This window comes from Pseudophryne corroboree, chromosome 4 (assembly GCF_028390025.1).
Source record: "Pseudophryne corroboree isolate aPseCor3 chromosome 4, aPseCor3.hap2, whole genome shotgun sequence".
NCBI lineage: Eukaryota > Metazoa > Chordata > Amphibia > Anura > Myobatrachidae > Pseudophryne > Pseudophryne corroboree.
This window is the reverse complement of record NC_086447.1, coordinates 613,556,160-613,574,341: the sequence shown is the minus strand read 5'-3', so window position 1 is coordinate 613,574,341 and position 18,182 is coordinate 613,556,160. Positions and strand designations below refer to the sequence as shown.

At 44.0% G+C, this 18,182-nt stretch overlaps 1 protein-coding gene across 3 annotated transcripts in view; it reads left to right on the top strand.

Moving 5' to 3' along the window:
• TULP4 (TUB like protein 4) overlaps positions 1-18,182 on the top strand; it is an 807,065-nt gene that overhangs the window by 778,152 nt on the left and 10,731 nt on the right. For all 3 annotated transcript variants that reach the window (XM_063917647.1, XM_063917648.1, XM_063917649.1), the window contains 2 exons: positions 11,666-11,759; positions 17,616-17,759. In XM_063917647.1, the coding sequence (XP_063773717.1) occupies positions 11,666-11,759; positions 17,616-17,759 (238 nt within the window). The remainder of the gene's footprint in view (positions 1-11,665; positions 11,760-17,615; positions 17,760-18,182) is intronic.

Sequence of the window (18,182 nt, the reverse complement as noted above, 5' to 3'; positions counted from 1 at the left end):
CTTCCTCCAGATACGGTGATAATGTTTCGCCGTCACCTCCTTCCTAGCCTTTATTAGATTAGGTATGACCTCCGGAATACCCTTTTCAGCTAGGATCGGGCGTTCAACCGCCATGCCGTCAAACGTAACCGCGGTAAAGCTTGGAACGTGCAGGGTCCCTGCTGTAACAGGTCCTCCCTTAGTGGAAGAGGCCAAGGATCTTCTGCGAGCATCTCCTGAAGATCTGAGTACCAGGCCCTTCGAGGCTAGTCTGGAATAATGAGTATTGTCTGTACTCTTGTCCGTCTTATGATCCTCAACACCTTTGTGATGAGAGGCAGAGGAGGAAACACATAGACCGACTGGAACACCCATGGCGTTACCAGAGCATCTACTGCTATTGCCTGAGGGTCCCGGGACCTGGCACAGCACCTCCGAAGCTTCTTGTTGAGGCGTGACGCTATCATGTCTATTTGAGGAACTCCCCAGAGACCCGTTATCTCTGCAAAGACTTCTTGATGAAGTCCCCACTCTCCTGGATGATGGTCGTGTCTGCTGAGGAAGTCTGCTTCCCAGTTGTCCACTCCCGGAATGAAGACAGCTGACAGAAAGCTTACGTGATTTTCCGCCCAGCGAAGAATCCTGGTGGCTTCCGCCATCGCGACTCTGCTCCTTGTCCCGCCTTGGCGGTTCACATGAGCCACGGCTGTGACATTGTCCGATTGAATCAGAACCGGTAGGTTGCGAAGAAGACCCTCCGCATGCCAAAGGCCGTTGTATATGGCCCTTAATTCCAGCACGTTGATGTGCAGACAGGACTCCTGGCTTGACCATAGTCCTTGAAAGTTTCTTCCTTGGGTGACTGCTCCCCATCCTCGGAGGCTCGCGTCCGTGGTTACCAGAACCCAGTCCTGAATGCCGAACCTGCGACCCTCTAGAAGGTGAGCACTTTGCAGCCACCATAGGAGAGACACCCTGGCCCTGGGGGACAGTGTTATTTTCTGATGTATTTGTAGATGGGGCCCGGACCACTTGTCCAGAAGGTCCCATTGAAACGTCCTCGCATGGAACCTGCCGAAGGGAATGGCCTCGTAGGCTGCCACCATTTTCCCCAGAACTCGAGTGCATTGATGAACTGACACTCTTTTTGACTTTTGCAGGTCTCTGACCATGTTCTGGAGGTCCTGGGCTTTTTCCAACGGGAGAAAAACCTTCTTTCGTTCCGTGTCTAGTATAATGCCTAGGAACGATAGTTGAGTTGTTGGAACCAACTGTGACTTTGGCGGATTGAGAATCCAACCGTGTTGCTGGAGCACTCTCAGAGAGAGTGACACGTTCTTCAGTAATTGATCCTTTGATCTTGCCTTTATCAGGAGATCGTCCAAGTATGGGATAATTGTGACTCCTTGCCTGCGCAGGATCACCATCATTTCTGCCATTATCTTGGTGAAAAGCCAAAACGGCAACGTCTAAAACTGGAAATGACAATCCTGTACTGCAAATCTCAGGTACTCCTGATGAGCGGGATATATGGGGACATGAAGGTAAGCATCCTTTATGTCCAGTGACACCATAAAATCCCCCCCTGCCAGGCTGGCTATTACAGCTCGGAGCGATTTCGTCTTGAATTTGAAACGTTTCAAGTACAGATTTAGGGATTTTAGATTTAAAATGGGCCTGACCGAACCATCCTGCTTCGGGACCACAAAGAGGGTCGAATAGTACCCTTTTCCCTGTTGGCTCAGGGGAACCCCGATAATCACTTGCTGTTGACACAGCGTTTGAATTGCAGCTAACACTACTTCCCGCTCTGGGGTAGAAGCTGGTAAGGCCAACTTGAAAAATCGGCGTGGGGGCACCTCTTCGAATTCCAGCTTGTAGCCTTGGGAAACTATCTCCATTGCCCAAGAATCTACGTCTGACCGAACCCAGACCTGGCTGAAAAGTCGAAGGCGTGCCCCCACCGGTGCGGACTCCCGCAGGGGAGCCCCAGCATCATGCGGTGGATTTTGTAGAAGCCGGGGAGGACTTCTGTTCCTGGGAACCCGCCGCTGCAGGTGCTCTTTTCCCTTTACCCTTACCTCTGGCATGGAAGGAGGAGCCCCGACCTCTTCTGGGCTTTTGCGACCGAAAGGACTGCATCTGATAATGTGGAGTTTTCTTTTGCTGTTGGGGAACAAAAGGTAAAAAGGTAGATTTACCTGCGGTAGCTGTGGAAAACCAGGTCCGCGAGCCCATCCCCAAACAACACATCACCCTTATAGGGTAAAACCTCCATATGCTTTTTCGAATCCGCATCACCCGTCCATTGGCGGGTCCATAAGGATCATCTCGCTGAAATCGCCATGGCATTGGCTCTGGAACCCAACAATCCAATGTCTCTTTGAGCGTCTCTCATATATAAGACTGCGTCTTTAATATGTGCTAAAGTTAGCAAAATAGTATCCCTATCTAGGGTATCAAGGTCAGCTGACAGGGTATCTGTCCAAGCTGCAACTGCACTACATACCCATGCCGACGCAATTGGCGGTCTAAGTAAAGTACCAGTATGTGTATAAATAGACTTTAATGTAGTCTCCTGCCTGCGGTCTGCAGGGTCCTTGAGGGCCGCTGTATCTGGAGACGGCAGCGCCACCTTCTTGGACAGGCGTGTTAGAGCCTTGTCCACTATGGGAGAGGATTCCCAGCGTGCCCTGTCCTGTGTGGGGAAAGGGTACGCCATAAGAACCCGTTTGGTTCTGCAGTCTCTTATCTGGAGATTTCCAAGCTTTTTCAAATAACTCGTTAAGTTCATGAGATGGAGGAAAGTTTACCACAGGTTTCTTTTCCTTATACATGCACACCCTCGTGTCGGGAACAGAGGGGTCGTCTGTGATATGCAAAACATCTTTTATTGCAATAATCATATACTGGATAGTTTTTGCCACCCTAGGGTGCAATCTAGCATCATCATAGTTGACACTGGAATCAGAGTCCGTGTCGGTATATGTGTCCACAATTTGTGACAAGGGACGCTTTTGAGACCCTGACGGGCCCTGTGAGTCGGTCCAATCCGTGGATGACCCCCTGCTGTCACCCTGGATTCTGCTTTGTCTAGCCTCTTATGCAATGATGCCACACTTGCATTTAACATATGCCACATATCCATCCATTCCTGAGTCGGCACTACCGACTGGGACACACCACTCATCTCTTCCACCTCCTCCTTTGATAATGCAAAAAATTATATATCAAGTATATAATGAACAGGCGCCAAAATGAGTGGTTTTTCCTAGCCGCTATAAATGGAGAAAGTCAATCTCCGGAACAAAAGAAAACAATAAAAGTGAATTACAGCGCTAATACAACTGATGCTAATGATATATAAATTTATTCATTAAAACAGACTGATAATCAAATGTATATAAAATTATAAAAATTGCTCATAGACCAATTTATGGACATATATTAGACTCCTCAGCAATGACCTTATCTAGGCAAAAGTCCATATGATAATGTTTGGACAGCAGGTCTAATTTTCACCAAGACCAGTTTGATTAGTTACCCATCAGGTGTTCCAATGCATGGATCCGGATCAAGGTCTTTATCTGTAGAATGGATTCTGGTTCACAGTTCGTTTTTATTTGACACTTTAATGTCCAGCACACTGTGTTCCGTTTGTAAATGAATCCTGGAAAATTTTCCTTACTTAGACCAAGTTGGATTCGGGATCCTGGTTCACAAATAGCATGAAGATGGGTGGTCCTGGGTTTAGAGCCTGATGGAGCTGTCTTGAGTCACGTCCAATGGTCAGGAGCAGTGTTCCCTTACGCGTTTCGCCGCTCCAGGCAGCTTTCTCAAAGGGTAATGTGATGGTCAGAATTTACCCCTTTTTATAGGGGAAATGATGTCATCAGTCAATTAGCATAGATAATTAAGATCAGGCATCAGAATTTTAAATTCTCAAGAATACAGAAACAGCAGAGACTACTAGATGAGAACACATATTTGTTAATATTTATAAAACTAATAACGGATCTCTTGGAAAAGAATAATTTATAAATTCCCAATTGTAAGTCATGTGATCGTATCACCGATCACATGACGCTACTTGTGACAACTTCCTGTAATGCTGTCCACTCATAGGGGCAGCCATCTGTCAATCCGCATATCCCGCCCCGTTTAAAAATCACATGAGTCTGCAACCTAGGAAGTGTGCCGCTCCCCATGACTACGGAGCCGTCACTTCCTGAATAGCTCGTTGCTAGGTGACCGCAATGAAACAGGAAACATAATTATCGGAGAGGACGCTTCGGCAACTAGCGCGTTTACCGGAAGTGACCTGTTTCTATGGTAACAGGCCAAACGCATCCTGTTGTACTTAGCTAATAGCCGTTTATCTCTTATATTCGAAGTGACCCGTTTTCTCTAACTACGGAATAGTCACCCATAACATATATTTCTACTAATTCACACAACATATCAGAGGACTACATTAAAACCTAATTATAATTAAAGAAGTATTTATCAATTATAAATACGATCACCGGAAGTGATGGTTTCCATAACAACAAAACTATCTCAACCCGGTATATATTATTACTAGACACCCGTATGGATGAAGGGGACGACATATCAATTACCAAAATTGATGGCTATTAATTCCACATTATAGCCAAAGTCAGGGAGGCACATACAAAATGCATATACGTCTTTCCCAACTATAAATTTAGAATTTGGAAAAACAATAATTTAGGAATACATGGAACTTCTCATTAATGGACATCGATTTTATCAATGATCAGAGGAAATGTAAATGTAATAACAGAGTCAATCAAGTATTGTATTAAGTTCTAAAGCCTCGTTCAGACCTTGTGGATGTAATGTGTTTAATTGGAAAGTACAATAAATATCTTGCTTACACAACCTAGCAAATCTATCCCCTCCTCTTTTTGTTATTGGAATATATTCTAGTCCAATAATTCTCAGGGATGCTGGATTACTATCATGATGTTTATTGAAGTGCCTGGGTACACTGTGATTAGTAATTCTATTAATTACATTCCTTCTGTGCTCCATGAATCTTACTTTAAGTGGCCGAGTGGTTCTTCCCACATATTTCAAATTACAACCACATATCAGTACATAGATGACCCAGCTGGAGTCACAATTAATAAAGCTTGTAATAGCATAGTCCTTTTGTATCCAATCTCGAGGCAAAATTAATGTTTTATTTATTGTATGTTGACAGGTGGTACATCTCGTTTTACCACACTTGAAAAATCCTTTCTGTTTAGTTAACAGCCAAGATTGGCATCCATTTTTCACCTCTTGTTCTTTTATGGGTTTCATATAACTAGGGGCAAGTAGGGTTTTCAGGGATTTATTTTTCTTAAACGTGAATTTCGGATCAATGGGAATACAATCTTTCAAAATCATATCGTATCTCAAAATGTTATAATTTCTCTTAATAATGCGTTTAATCTCCCCCGATTGGTTGTTAAAAGTGGAAATAAACGATATCTCTCTCTCACTGTTTTTAGATTCTTGTTTTGGTTTAGGTACCAACAGCTCACGTCGATCCATTAATAAGACTTCGTTATATGCTTTCTTTAATAATGATTCGGGGTAACCTCGAGTTCTGAAAGTTTCCCACATGACTTTTGCTTGTGACTCAAATAAACTGACCGACGAACAGTTGCGTCTAATACGCATGAACTGTCCTTTGGGGATGTTCAATTTCCAAGGCATATAGTGGGAACTGTTAAAATGCAAATAGGTCCCACTTCCTACCTCCTTAATATGGTTGGAGGTTTGGATGGAATCTCCATTTACTTTTAGGGTCACATCAAGGAAGGTAATTTCGGATGAATGATAAGTGTGAGTGAACTGCAAATTAAACGTGTTAGTGTTAGTGTTGAGAAAAGAAACAAACCTCTGAGCAGTGTTAAAGTCCCCATCCCAAATAAAAAACAGATCGTCAATGTAACGGCCATAGAGGACCAGGTTCCCCGAGAACTCCCCCCCCCCACACGAGCCGTTCTTCGACCATGCCCATGTAGAAACGCGTAAGGGAACACTGCTCCTGACCATTGGACGTGACTCAAGACAGCTCCATCAGGCTCTCAACCCAGGACCACCCATCTTCATGCTATTTGTGAACCAGGATCCCGAATCCAACTTGGTCTAAGTAAGGAAAATTTTCCAGGATTCATTTACAAACGGAACACAGTGTGCTGGACATTAAAGTGTCAAATAAAAACGAACTGTGAACCAGAATCCATTCTACAGATAAAGACCTTGATCCGGATCCATGCATTGGAACACCTGATGGGTAACTAATCAAACTGGTCTTGGTGAAAATTAGACCTGCTGTCCAAACATTATCATATGGACTTTTGCCTAGATAAGGTCATTGCTGAGGAGTCTAATATATGTCCATAAATTGGTCTATGAGCAATTTTTATAATTTTATATACATTTGATTATCAGTCTGTTTTAATGAATAAATTTATATATCATTAGCATCAGTTGTATTAGCGCTGTAATTCACTTTTATTGTCCTCCTTTGATAAGCCTTTCCGCTTCAGACATGCCGACACGCACGTACCGACCCCCCACATACACAGGGATATAACTATATGGGGACAATTCCCCAACCAGGCCCTTTGGAGAGACAGAGAGAGAGTATGCCAGCACACCCCCAGCGCCAAACTGACACTGGAAAACCCAGATAGCGCTTTTATATATAATGCCAATGCTATTCCCACTCACTGCGTTTGAAATGTGCCCCCTCTTTTTTTTTTTCAGCCCTCTGATGCGTTCAGCAGGGGAGAGTCCGGGGAGCCAGCGTTCTCTGCAGCTTCTGTGGAGAAAATGGCGCTGGTTAGTGCTGAGGGATCAAGCTCCGCCCCCTCCAACGGCGGGCTTCGGTCCCGCTTCAATTTCATAAAAATGGCGGGGGATCGTCTATTTGCTGCCTCTGCAGCCTAATATATATATTTGTGCCAAAAACGAGGTTTATTGCTGCCCCCCCCCCCTGCGCCCTGCACCCATCTGTGCCTGTGTGTGTTGTGTGGGAGCAATGGCTCATGAAGATCTGAAGTCTTCTGCCGCCTTGAAGTCTTCTCTTCTTCTCACACTCACCCGGCTTCTATCTTCCGGCTCTGCGAGGAGGACGGCGGCGTGGCTCCGGGACGAACCCCAGGGTGAGACCTGTGTTCCGACTCCCTCTGGAGCTAATGGTGTCCAGTAGCCTAAGAAGCAGATCCTATCATTTAAGTAGGTCTGCTTCTCTCTCCTCAGTCCCACGATGCAGGGAGTCTGTTGCCAGCAGTGCTCCCTGAAAATAAAAAAACCTAACAAAATTCTTTTACACAGAAAACTCAGGAGAGCTCCCTGTAATGCACCCTATCTCCTCTGGGCACAAGATCTAACTGGGGTCTGGAGGAGGGAGGAGCCAGTGCACACCCATACTAAAAGTTCTTTATAGGTGCCCATGTCTCCTGCAGAGCCCGTCTATACCCCATGGTCCTTACGGAGTCCCCAGCATCCTCTAGGACGTAAGAGAAATCATCCTTTTACAGGGTGTGCATTGTTCGGGGAAGAACTGAACAAGTGGATTTCTCAAGCGAAGCGGGAAGTCTAACTATCTGCCGTCGGCTGCGCCTCCTGCTAGACGTCCCTATCCTGGGCCCTCTTTGCAGTCCTTTCGTGTGGCCAGATTTAGAGGCAGAGCCAGAGGTGTCTCAAATGCAGTTAGGGGAAATCGAGTACCGCAAACCAGCGGCTGCTGGATCTCTGGACCAGACATCCGGATCCTTGTCCACTAAGCCCTCCGCATGACGGTTGACCCCAGCTGCAGGGAGACTTTCAGGTGGGTGCTCATCTTCAACACTTCGCCCACGTGTGGTCTAACTCCTGCCGGGTCCCTTGGGTGAGAGACATCATATCCCAGGGGTACCGATTGGAATTTCAGACACTACCTCCTCCCAGATTCTTTAAGTACAGCTTACCAGCTTCACCTGTAGCAAGAGTTACCTTGCAAGACGCCATTCAAAAACTACTACAAACAAAGGTTATTGTTCCAGTGCCTCCTCTGTTGCACAACAGGGGATTTTATTCCAGTCTATTTGTGGTACCAAAGCCGGACGGTTTGGTTCGGCCAATCTTGAACCTCAAATCTCTGAACCCGTAGGTAGTGGAAGTGGTGGTCCAGTACAGCGAATCTTAGATAAGCTCGATGAGGGGGCCATAGTGGAATGTGTAGATACGCATCCTTGACACCAGGAACACCAAAAATTCCCCTTCCTCCAGGCCAGAGACCACCCCCCTTAGGGATTCCATCATGAACTTAGACCCGTACCTGGTCTCTGGCCTGGAGGAAGGGGAATTCTTGGTGTCCCTGGATGTCAAGGATGTGTATCTACACATCCCGATATGGCCACCCCCATCAAGCTTATCTAAGATTCGTTGTACTGTACCACCACTTCCAGTTTCAGGCATTACCCTTTGGTCTCTCCACAGCCCCAAGGGTATTCACAAAAGTTATAGCGGAGATGATGATGCAACTCTGCATGTTGGGAGTCAACAGTTCCTTACTTGGACGATCTCCTGATAAAGGCGGTGTCCAGGGAGAGTCTGCTGAACAGCATCAACTTGGCTACTTGCCTTCTTACGGATCATGGTTGGATCCTAAATTTCCAGAAATATCACCTGGAACCGTCACAAAGGATTCAGTTCCTGGGAATGATACTGGACACGGTGACTCAGAAGGTGTTCTGTTCCTCCCCATAGACAAGGCTTTGACAATCCAGGCTATAGTCCGCTCGGTGCTCAGACCTCGCATGGTCTCTGTTCACCTTTGCATCCGCCTACTGGGAAAGATGGTGGCCTCCTACGAGGCAATCCAGTACGGCAGGTTCCATGCCTGTCCATTCCAGCTAGATCTGCTGGACAAGTGGTCAGGGTCTCACCTACACATGCACCAGAGTATAGCTCTGTCACCAAGAGCACGGATCTCCCTATTATGGTGGCTACAAGTCTCTCACATTGTGGAGGGTCAGAGTTTCAGTATCAAAACTTGGACTCTACTGACATTGGATGCTAGCCTCTGAGGTTGGGGGGGGGGGGGGGGGGGCAGTGACCCCGGGGGCTCAGTTCCAGGAAAAGTGGTCGAGTCAGGAATCTGCACTCCTGATAAATGTTCTGGAATTTACAATTTACAGTGCTTTTCTGCAGGCCTCCTATCTTCTCCAAAACCAGGCCATTCAGGTACAGTCGGACAATTCCACGGTGGTGGCATGCATAAACCGACACTGAGGAACAAATAGCAAGACCGCAATGTGAGAGGTGTCACGGATACTCCTCTGGGCAGAAGCCAACGCAAGGGCCATCTCAGCCATATTCATTCCAGGCGTGGACAATTAGGAAGCGGACTTCCTCAGCAGGCACGAAACTCCATCCGGGGGAATGGGGCCTTCACCCTCAGGTGTTTCAACAGCTAGTTCAACAGTGGGCTGTCCACAAATTGACCTGATGGCTTCTTGTCTCAACAAGAAACTCCATTGTTACTGTTCCAGAACGAGGGATCCGCAGGCTGCAGCGGTGGACACTCTGACAACACCATGGACTTTCCAGTTCGTGTACCTGTTTCCTCCAATACCTCTCATTCCCAGAGTTCTAAAAAGACTCAAAAGGGAAAACGTTCACGCAATTCTGATTGGCCTCGACGGGCCTGGTATGCAGAGCTTCTGGCCAAGTCTCTGGAGGAGGCCTGGCCTCTGCCATTTCTCAAGGATCTTCTTTGACGAGGGCCGTTCGTCTATCCAGACTTACTGCGGCTACATTTGATGGTTTGGAAGTTGAGAGGGAGATTCTTGCCAGGAAAGGTCTTCCCTCAAGGGTTATTTCAACTATGGTCCAAGTCCATAAGGTGGTCACATCTAAACATTACCACCGTATCTGGAAGAAATATGTTTCTCGGTGTGAGGGCAGAAAATATTCTACTGTGGATTTTCATCTTGGCCGTTTTCTGCTCTTCCTGCAAGCAGGCGTGGATATGGGACAAATCTTGGGTTCCATCATGGTTCAGATCTCGGCTCTCTCCATCTTCTTGAAGAAACAGCTGGCTGTACTTCCAGAAGTATTAACATTCCTGAAGGGTGTTCTTCGCATCCAACCGCCGTTTGTCCCGCCCACGACTCCGTGGGATCTCAATGTGGTTCTGACCTTTCTCCAGTCGGACTGGTTTGAACCATTACACAGGGTGCACTTAAAATATCTTACTTGGCAGACTGTCATGTTATTGGCCTCGGCGAGGCACGCATCAGAATTGGGGGCCTTATCCTGTAAGAGCCCTTATTTGATTTTTCACGAGGATAGGGCGGAGCTTAGGACTCGCCCACAGTTTTTGCCGAAAGTGGTTTAGACTTTTCACATTAATCAACCGATAGTGGTTCCGGTACTGTCTGACACATAGGTTGCTCCAAATTTCTTGGACGTGGTTAGGGCTTTGAGGATTTATATCAAGAGGACAGCTCGACACAGGAAGTCTGACTTGCTTTTTGTCCTTTATGACGCTACCAAAATTGGATGTCCTGCTTCTAAGCAGTCCATTGCTCGATGGCTCAGGTTGATGATTCAACAGGCCTATTCTGCGGCATTGCCTTTGCCGACTTCTATTCAGGCCCACTCCACAAGGTCGTGGGTTATTCCTGGGCGGCTGCCCGGGGCGTTTCAGCCTTATAGTTGTGCCGACCTGCTATTTGGTCTGGTTCGACGCGTTTGTGAAGTTCTATAGGTTCGATACCTTGGCCAGTGATGACCTTCGGTTTGGTAAGGCGGTTTTGCAGGGGTCTCAGCACTCTCCCACCCGTTCTGGGAGCTTTGGGACCTCCCCATGGTAACTACATTTCCCAGTATCCCTTAGGACGTTAGAGAAAATTGGAATTTAATACCTACTGGTAATTCCTTTTCTCCTAGTCCGTAGGGGATACTGGGTGCCCGACTCAGTGCTTCGTTTTCTTACTTACCTGTTTGAAGTTTCTTGGTTGGGTCTGCTGTCCCTGTTCCTTGTTCTGGTTGGCGCTGCTATCCTTCGGTTTGGGTAGCACAGCTACCTCTTTGTTGTTGTGTGTTGGTTTGTTGCCTCACTGCAGTTTATGTATGTATCCTTCTCTCAAAGTATGTCCATCCCCTCGGGCAGAGTTTTCCTAGACTAAGTCTGCAGTAGGGGCATAGAGGGGAGGAGCCAGCACACACTGTTGATTTCTTAAAGTGCCAGGCTCCACAGGACCCGATCTATACCCCCATTGTAACTATGTTTCCCAGTATTCCAGACTACGAGAAAAGGAATTACCTTTTAATTGAATATCTCCGTACGTCAAAGTCTGAGGCTACCACCCTTTTTCACCCACAGTAAGTTAACAGGACTAGTCATTTTAAAGCTAGCTGTTAATTGGTCATAACATATCCTTTTATTGTTTTCAAGTTCAGCGAAGGGTCTTGACATTGAAACTAAATGATTAGATGTTTTTGAAATGAATCACTATTTCTATACAGATATTAATTTTTTTAAAATAAAGCCATGAACTTTCACCCATTATTTTATGCATTCAAAACAAATAGATACACTCATTAATAAAACTATATGCTCGTTACCCTGTAAGATACTTGCTACATTTACAGTTTTCTTATGTCTTTACAGCATAACTATCTTGCTCAGGTCACATCCAATATATGGGGAACCAAATTTAAAATTGTCGGATTAGCGGCATTCTTACCAGCTAACCTTGGAGCGGGTAAGTTCTCATTAAACACTTAAAAGGCCTTCTTATTAATCTTCATTTGTTTAAAGATAAAATGATGGTCATTTGCTTATAAAAATATTAGATGTCTGACATGGCACAAGAATACAAGACACACATATATCAGTATAATAAAAAATTTACTTATTTATTCTAAAATGTCCATCCCAAAATGCCCGCCGCCTCAGAGGAGATGTGCTAAAGGTCCAGTAGGAACTCTCGTAATAGGGAAATGGCACAGGAGTGAACAGCGGTACCCAGGAGTGCCAGGACTGCTGACACTCCGGGAGAAGGGGGGGAAATGCTGCAGCTTGCAGTGAATCCAGGCTGACCGTGGGCACTGACAACGAGCATGTCCATAATTTATAAGTGTCATTACTGTGTGGGGCATATTATGGTGTCAGGGGCATAACTGTGTGCCATAATTTGTAAGGGGCACTATTGTCTGGGGCATAGTATGGTGTCGGGCATAATCTGTAATGGCCATTACGGTGTGGGGCATAATTTGTAAGGGGCTTTACTGTGTGGGGTATAATACGGTGTCAGGGGCATAACTGAGAGGCTTAATATGGTGTCTGGCAAAACTGTGGGGCATAATTTGTAAGGTGCAATACTGTGTGTGGCATAATATGGTGTCAGGGCACAACAGGAAAATTTCTGCAAGGCCACGCCCCTATACTGATTTATGTGTCTTGTATTTTTCTGCCATGTCAATCCTGTAATATTTTTATGAGCATGTGACCTTATTTTTATCTTTTATGTAGTTTTTTTCCAAATATGGAAAATTGAATGTGCTCCCACAGGGGCCTGAATAATTCCAGAGATTATCTTCATTTCTTGCATTATTTATATTTATTATTTTCTCTTATTTATAAAGAGCCAACATATTTTTTAACACAATATATGGAGGGGGTATTGCTACTAACAATTAACATTCAATGACCTTAAACAGAAGGCTGGTCCTGCACAAAGGAGCTTAGTCTAAGGCCCATACACACTTGACGATAAAATGAGCAACGTCGTTCATTTCAGCCCTCATCAACGACGTTGCTCATTATATCGTCAAGTGTGTATGCATCCGACGACCACCGATGCGCGGCCCCGCGGGACGTTAACGACCCTCGCTTATCTGTGGAGCATGTATGCTCAATTTCCACTATGGTCGTTACCGACCAGAGACGTCGTTGAATGTGTATGGTGTGAACGACCAACGATCAAGCCACTGTTCACCAGCCCTGTTCCCAGCTCATTATTTTAATAAACTGTTCAGCTTGGATACTTCAACGATGAATGGTCTTTGGTCGTCGGTAGTGTGTATGCTCATGTCGTTTGCTCAGCTGTTCAAGGGAAGTTCAAGGGAAGTCATGTTCAAGGGAAGTCATTAACGACGGTCGTTAGCGACGTGTGCATCGTCAAGTGTGTATGGGCCTTAAGAGGTGTTGGGTACAGTTAATAAATAAGGTTGCTTAATATAGGTTGTAGTTGTTGTTCGGCGATACAGCTTCATAGATCGAAACATAGAATTTGATGGCAGATAAGAAACACTTGGCCCATCTAGTCTGCCCCCTTTTTTTATCCTTTAGGCAATATCAACCCTTTTTGAACCTTCTTTGTAAGGATATTCATATGCCTATCCCATGCATGTTTAAATTGCTCTACAGTCTTAGCCTCTACCACCTCTGATGGGAGGCTATTCCACTTATCCACTACACTTTCTGTGAAGTAATTTTTCCTTAAATTTCCCCTGAACCTCCCCCCCTCCAGTCTCAGTGTATGTCCTCGAGTTCTAATACTTCTCTTCCTTTGAAGAATGTTTCCCTCCTGAACTTTAAGACCCTTGATATATTTGAAAGTTTCTATCATGTCCCTCCTTTTCCTTCTCTCCTCCAAACTATACATGTTAAGATCTTTTAGCCTTTCCGGGTAAGTTTTGGGATGTAGGCCATGCACCATTTTAGTTGCATTTCTTTGTACACTCTCTAATGTATTTATATCCTTCTGGAGATATGGTCTCCAGAACTGGACACAGTATTCCAGATGGGCCGCACCAATGACCTAAACAGTGGCATTATCACTTCTTTTTTCCTGCTACTGATTCCTCTCCCTATGCAACCAAGCATCTGACTTGCCTTTCTCATTGCTTTGTTGCATTGCTTTCCTGCCTTCAAGTCACTTGAAATAGTGACTCCTAAATCCCTTTCCTCCTCAGTAGTTTCCATTATAGTACCCTTGATACTATATTTAGCCTTTGGGTTTTTGAGACCCAAGTGCATGATTTTGCATTTTTTAGCATTAAACTGTAGTTGCCACGTTCTTGACCATTTCTTAAGCCTACCTAGGTCATCAATCATTTGTTTTACTCCTCCCGGTGTGTCTACCCTGTTGCATATCTTTGTATCATCTGCAAAAAGGCATACCTTCCCTTCAGTACTATCTGCAATGTCACCAACAAAGATATTAAAGAGAACTGGACCAAGTACAGATCCCTGGGGTACTCCACTGGTAACATTTCCCTCCATAGATTGCACTCCATTAACTACAACTGTCTGTTTCCTATCCTGCAGCCAGGTTCTTATCCATTTAACTGTTTTATAATCCACCCCCACGCTTTCAAGTTTATTTAGCAGTCTGCGATGTGGGACAGTATCAAATGCCTTAATAAATTCTAGATATGCTACATCTACAGCTCCCCCTTGATCTATTATTTTCGTCACAGAGTCAAAAAAGTCAGTAAGATTGTTTGGCATGATCTCCCACCAGTAAATCCATGCTGTTTTGGATCCTGTAAATTGTTTGATTTAAGATATTCCACAACTCTTTCTTTTAATAGTTTTTCCATTACTTTCCCTACAACTGATGTAAGGCTTACTGGTCTGTAGTTACTTGCTTCTTCCCTGCTTCCACTTTTGTGCAGTGGAACTACATCTGCTCTTTTCCAGTCCTCTGGAATAGCACCTGTATTTAGTGACTGGTTAAATAATTCTGTTAAAGGTGTAACCAGCACATCTTTTAGCTCTTTGAGTATCCTTGGGTGTATCCCATCTGGTCCCATTGATTTATCCACTTTTAATTTTGAAAGTTCTGTTAGGACCTTCTCCTCTGTTAATGTACTTTCATCTACCTTATTTTTATGAATGTCCTTGCAACTTAACTGTGGCCCCATCCCTCCTTCTGTAGTAAATACTGAGCAAAAATAATTATACGGGCATTACGCTTGTTCCTGGTTCTACTCATATTTGTGGAATGCAGAGGCTAAAGGGTCTGAAAAAGGGGTGATACGCTTGAGTGAAGATATGAGTTTAATTGGCACGTTTGAAGTCTGGGAGACTGGGTGCATGTATTATTACGCATTCCAGAGGTTGTAGTGAAGTGATCATCAGAGTGGTGTACAGGCAGAAGTCATTGGCAGTGACCATGAAGGACTGTGAAACATATACATCAACGCATGGAGAGAGAATAAACTACCAACTAATCAGCTCCTAACTGTTGTTTTTCAAACATGGGTCAATCCAATTAGCCGCGAGTGTGAGTCATTGCAGCAGCAGGCGCACTTTGCGGAAGCCCGAATTCGCATAAAAGTGCTCGCTGCCCCATAGGACTCCAAGCAATTTTGTACGAATTCAGGCTGAAACCAGCCCGCGAAGGGTACGAGATTGGGTGACATTGCCAGCTTTAAGACGCCGCAGTAACAGCACATCGCACCCTTTGTGGCTAATGGGATTGACCCCACAGCCTGTAAACTGACAGTTAGGAGTTGATTGGTTGGTGCTTTATTATCGCCAAGCATTGGTGCATATCCCCTGTATGTGAAAATGAGGTTAGAGATGCAGGAAAGAGAAGATTGGTTGAAGGCTAGGTAGTCAAGTGAGAGAAGTTTGAACTTGAAGGTCTATGTTCTAAGCCTTGGAGAAAGATAACGTGAATGAAGATAAAGTACCAGCCAGTTAGCTGTTACAGGCTGTGGGGCAGATGTAATATTCCTTGGAGTGTGAAAAAGTGGAGAGAGGTAAAGTATCAGCCAGTCAGCTTCTAACTACTATGTTACAGGCTGTGTTTTGAAAAATGACAGGAGCTGACTGGCTGGTACTTTTTCTCTCTCTTTACTTTATCACTCTCCAAGGCTTAGTGCATCTGTCCTTGTGTTTGAAAAATGACAGGAGCTGGTTGGTTGGTTGGTTGGTGCTTTATCTCGGTCCACTTTATCTCTCTCCAAGGTTTAGTACAGAGACCCCTTTTATTGTGAAGAAAAAGAGGTAGAAAGTTCTGTTGAGAGTAGACAAAAGAGGGGCACTTAGTGTGGTAGGCTGGTTTACAGAATAAATACAGCTCAGACATTTGTACTTGGCAACAGAACCTTTTCTAAATTGTAGCTTACAGCTGTGTCCACATACATTGCATCCGGAAAGAATTCACAGCGCTTCACTTTTTACACATTTTGTTATGTTACAGCCTTATTCCAAACTGGAATAAATTATTTTTTTTCCCTCACACACAATACCCCATAATGACAATGTGAAAAAAGTTTTTTTGAGATTTTTGCAAATTTATTACAAATAAAAAGCTAAGAAATCACATGTACATAAAGGGCCCCATACACTAGACCGATAATGCCCGATTTCAGCCCAGTTCGGGCATTCTACCCGATATATTTGGTGTGCTTTTCCCCCGATCCGATCCGCGTTCCCGTGTGCATCGGATCGGAACCCCCTAGATCTGACATATCACAAGTGCTGCACTCGTTATATGTCGGATCCTGCAGTAAATTGATGGGAAAGTAAAAGATACATTCTATGCAAAAAAAACTGCATATGATATATCTGATACTATCCTGCCAACGGGGAGGCTGCCGGGAGGTTGGAGGAAATTTTATATGACATGACGGGCCGTCATGTCGTATAAGTGTATGGGGCCCTTAAGTATTCACAGCCTTGTCCATGAAGCTCAGAATTGAGCTCAGGTGAATCCCATTTCCACTGATCATCCTTGCGATATTCCTACAGCTTAATTGGAGTCCACCTGTGGTAAATTTAGTTGACTGGACATGATTTGGAAGGAAAAAAAGTGGGAGCGCTGAGAGAGTCTATTGTTAATGAGTTTTTATTAAAACAATCAAATATAAAATGCCATAATGATAAACCTTAGATGGTAAGTGGCCTGGATATAAGAGACACAATGATTGGGAAATGCTTGGTGTGAGTGAGCGGACAGATCCCGTGCTACTCCATTACCGTCTGGCTTTTTTTTTTTTTACAAAAATGCATCTTATTCACATCGCTATGCAAATAAGATGCACAAGCAGACGCTAGGAAAACATGGTAGTGTAGCATTTCGTATGCAGATACATCCGTAGTCACTTACGGAATATAGTCATGCTGCATATCAGTTTGATCAGCAAAAGTTGTTTAAGTGTTCTGTTTGCATCCTTTTGCAAATAAGACACATTTTAATGGAAAAAGTTTCACTAGAAGATGTTTGGCGCTACCAGGAACCGTAACGTGACTAGAAGGGCTGTTTAACATGCAGGGAGGCTAGATGTAAGTCACACATCTGTACAGAATATATAAGCTGATTGAGTGAGGACTAAGGTCAAACCCCAGAACATTTATAAAACATATGTCAAATGGTAATAGTTCCTACAGGTGAAATCAAATACATATTTTTTATAGAACTTTACCTTGGGGGAGGAAGGGGGGGGGGGGGGTGTAACTGTAGAAGGAAACGGATTGTTTTATTGTTTATTATGGGTGTTTATTTTCTATACCATTTTACCTGTGTAACCATTTTCACAAATATCCCTCACTATTTTAATTTATTCCCAAAATGTATTTTTTATTAATGTCTTTGGTGCAGTTATTTATAAGACGAGTTTGCTGCACCTCCAGCCAAGACAGATGACTATCTACCTTCCAGAAGTGCGAAAAATTTCCATGGATTATATTAATTTGCCAGTATTTAATACAAATGTTTTTAGTGAAGATGAAGATGATTTACCAGGTGAGAGCCTTATTGTGTGTGGTTTATGAAAGTGAAGTGTTGCTTCCAAAATTTTACACAAATTTTATTCCTCACAAGGAATCGCACAAGAAATCATAGTCTCATTGGCACATACTAAAAGGTATAAATCTATGTGAATAAATAAAATGATATCCTTGAAATATTTGTGACCAAATAGACTTGGATTGGCAGTACTAACATGCTACTGGTAATTGAAGTTTATACATTTTTTATTATTATTATTATTATTATTATTATTCTTTCATTTGATTGTTCTATGTATGTAATTGAGGTTTATACATTTATTATTATTATTATTATTATTATTATTATTCTTTCATTTGATTGTTCTATGTATGAGGTACAGTATAAGGTAATCTTTTTAAATAGTATACAATTCTCTAAAATACAGTGTTTTCTTAA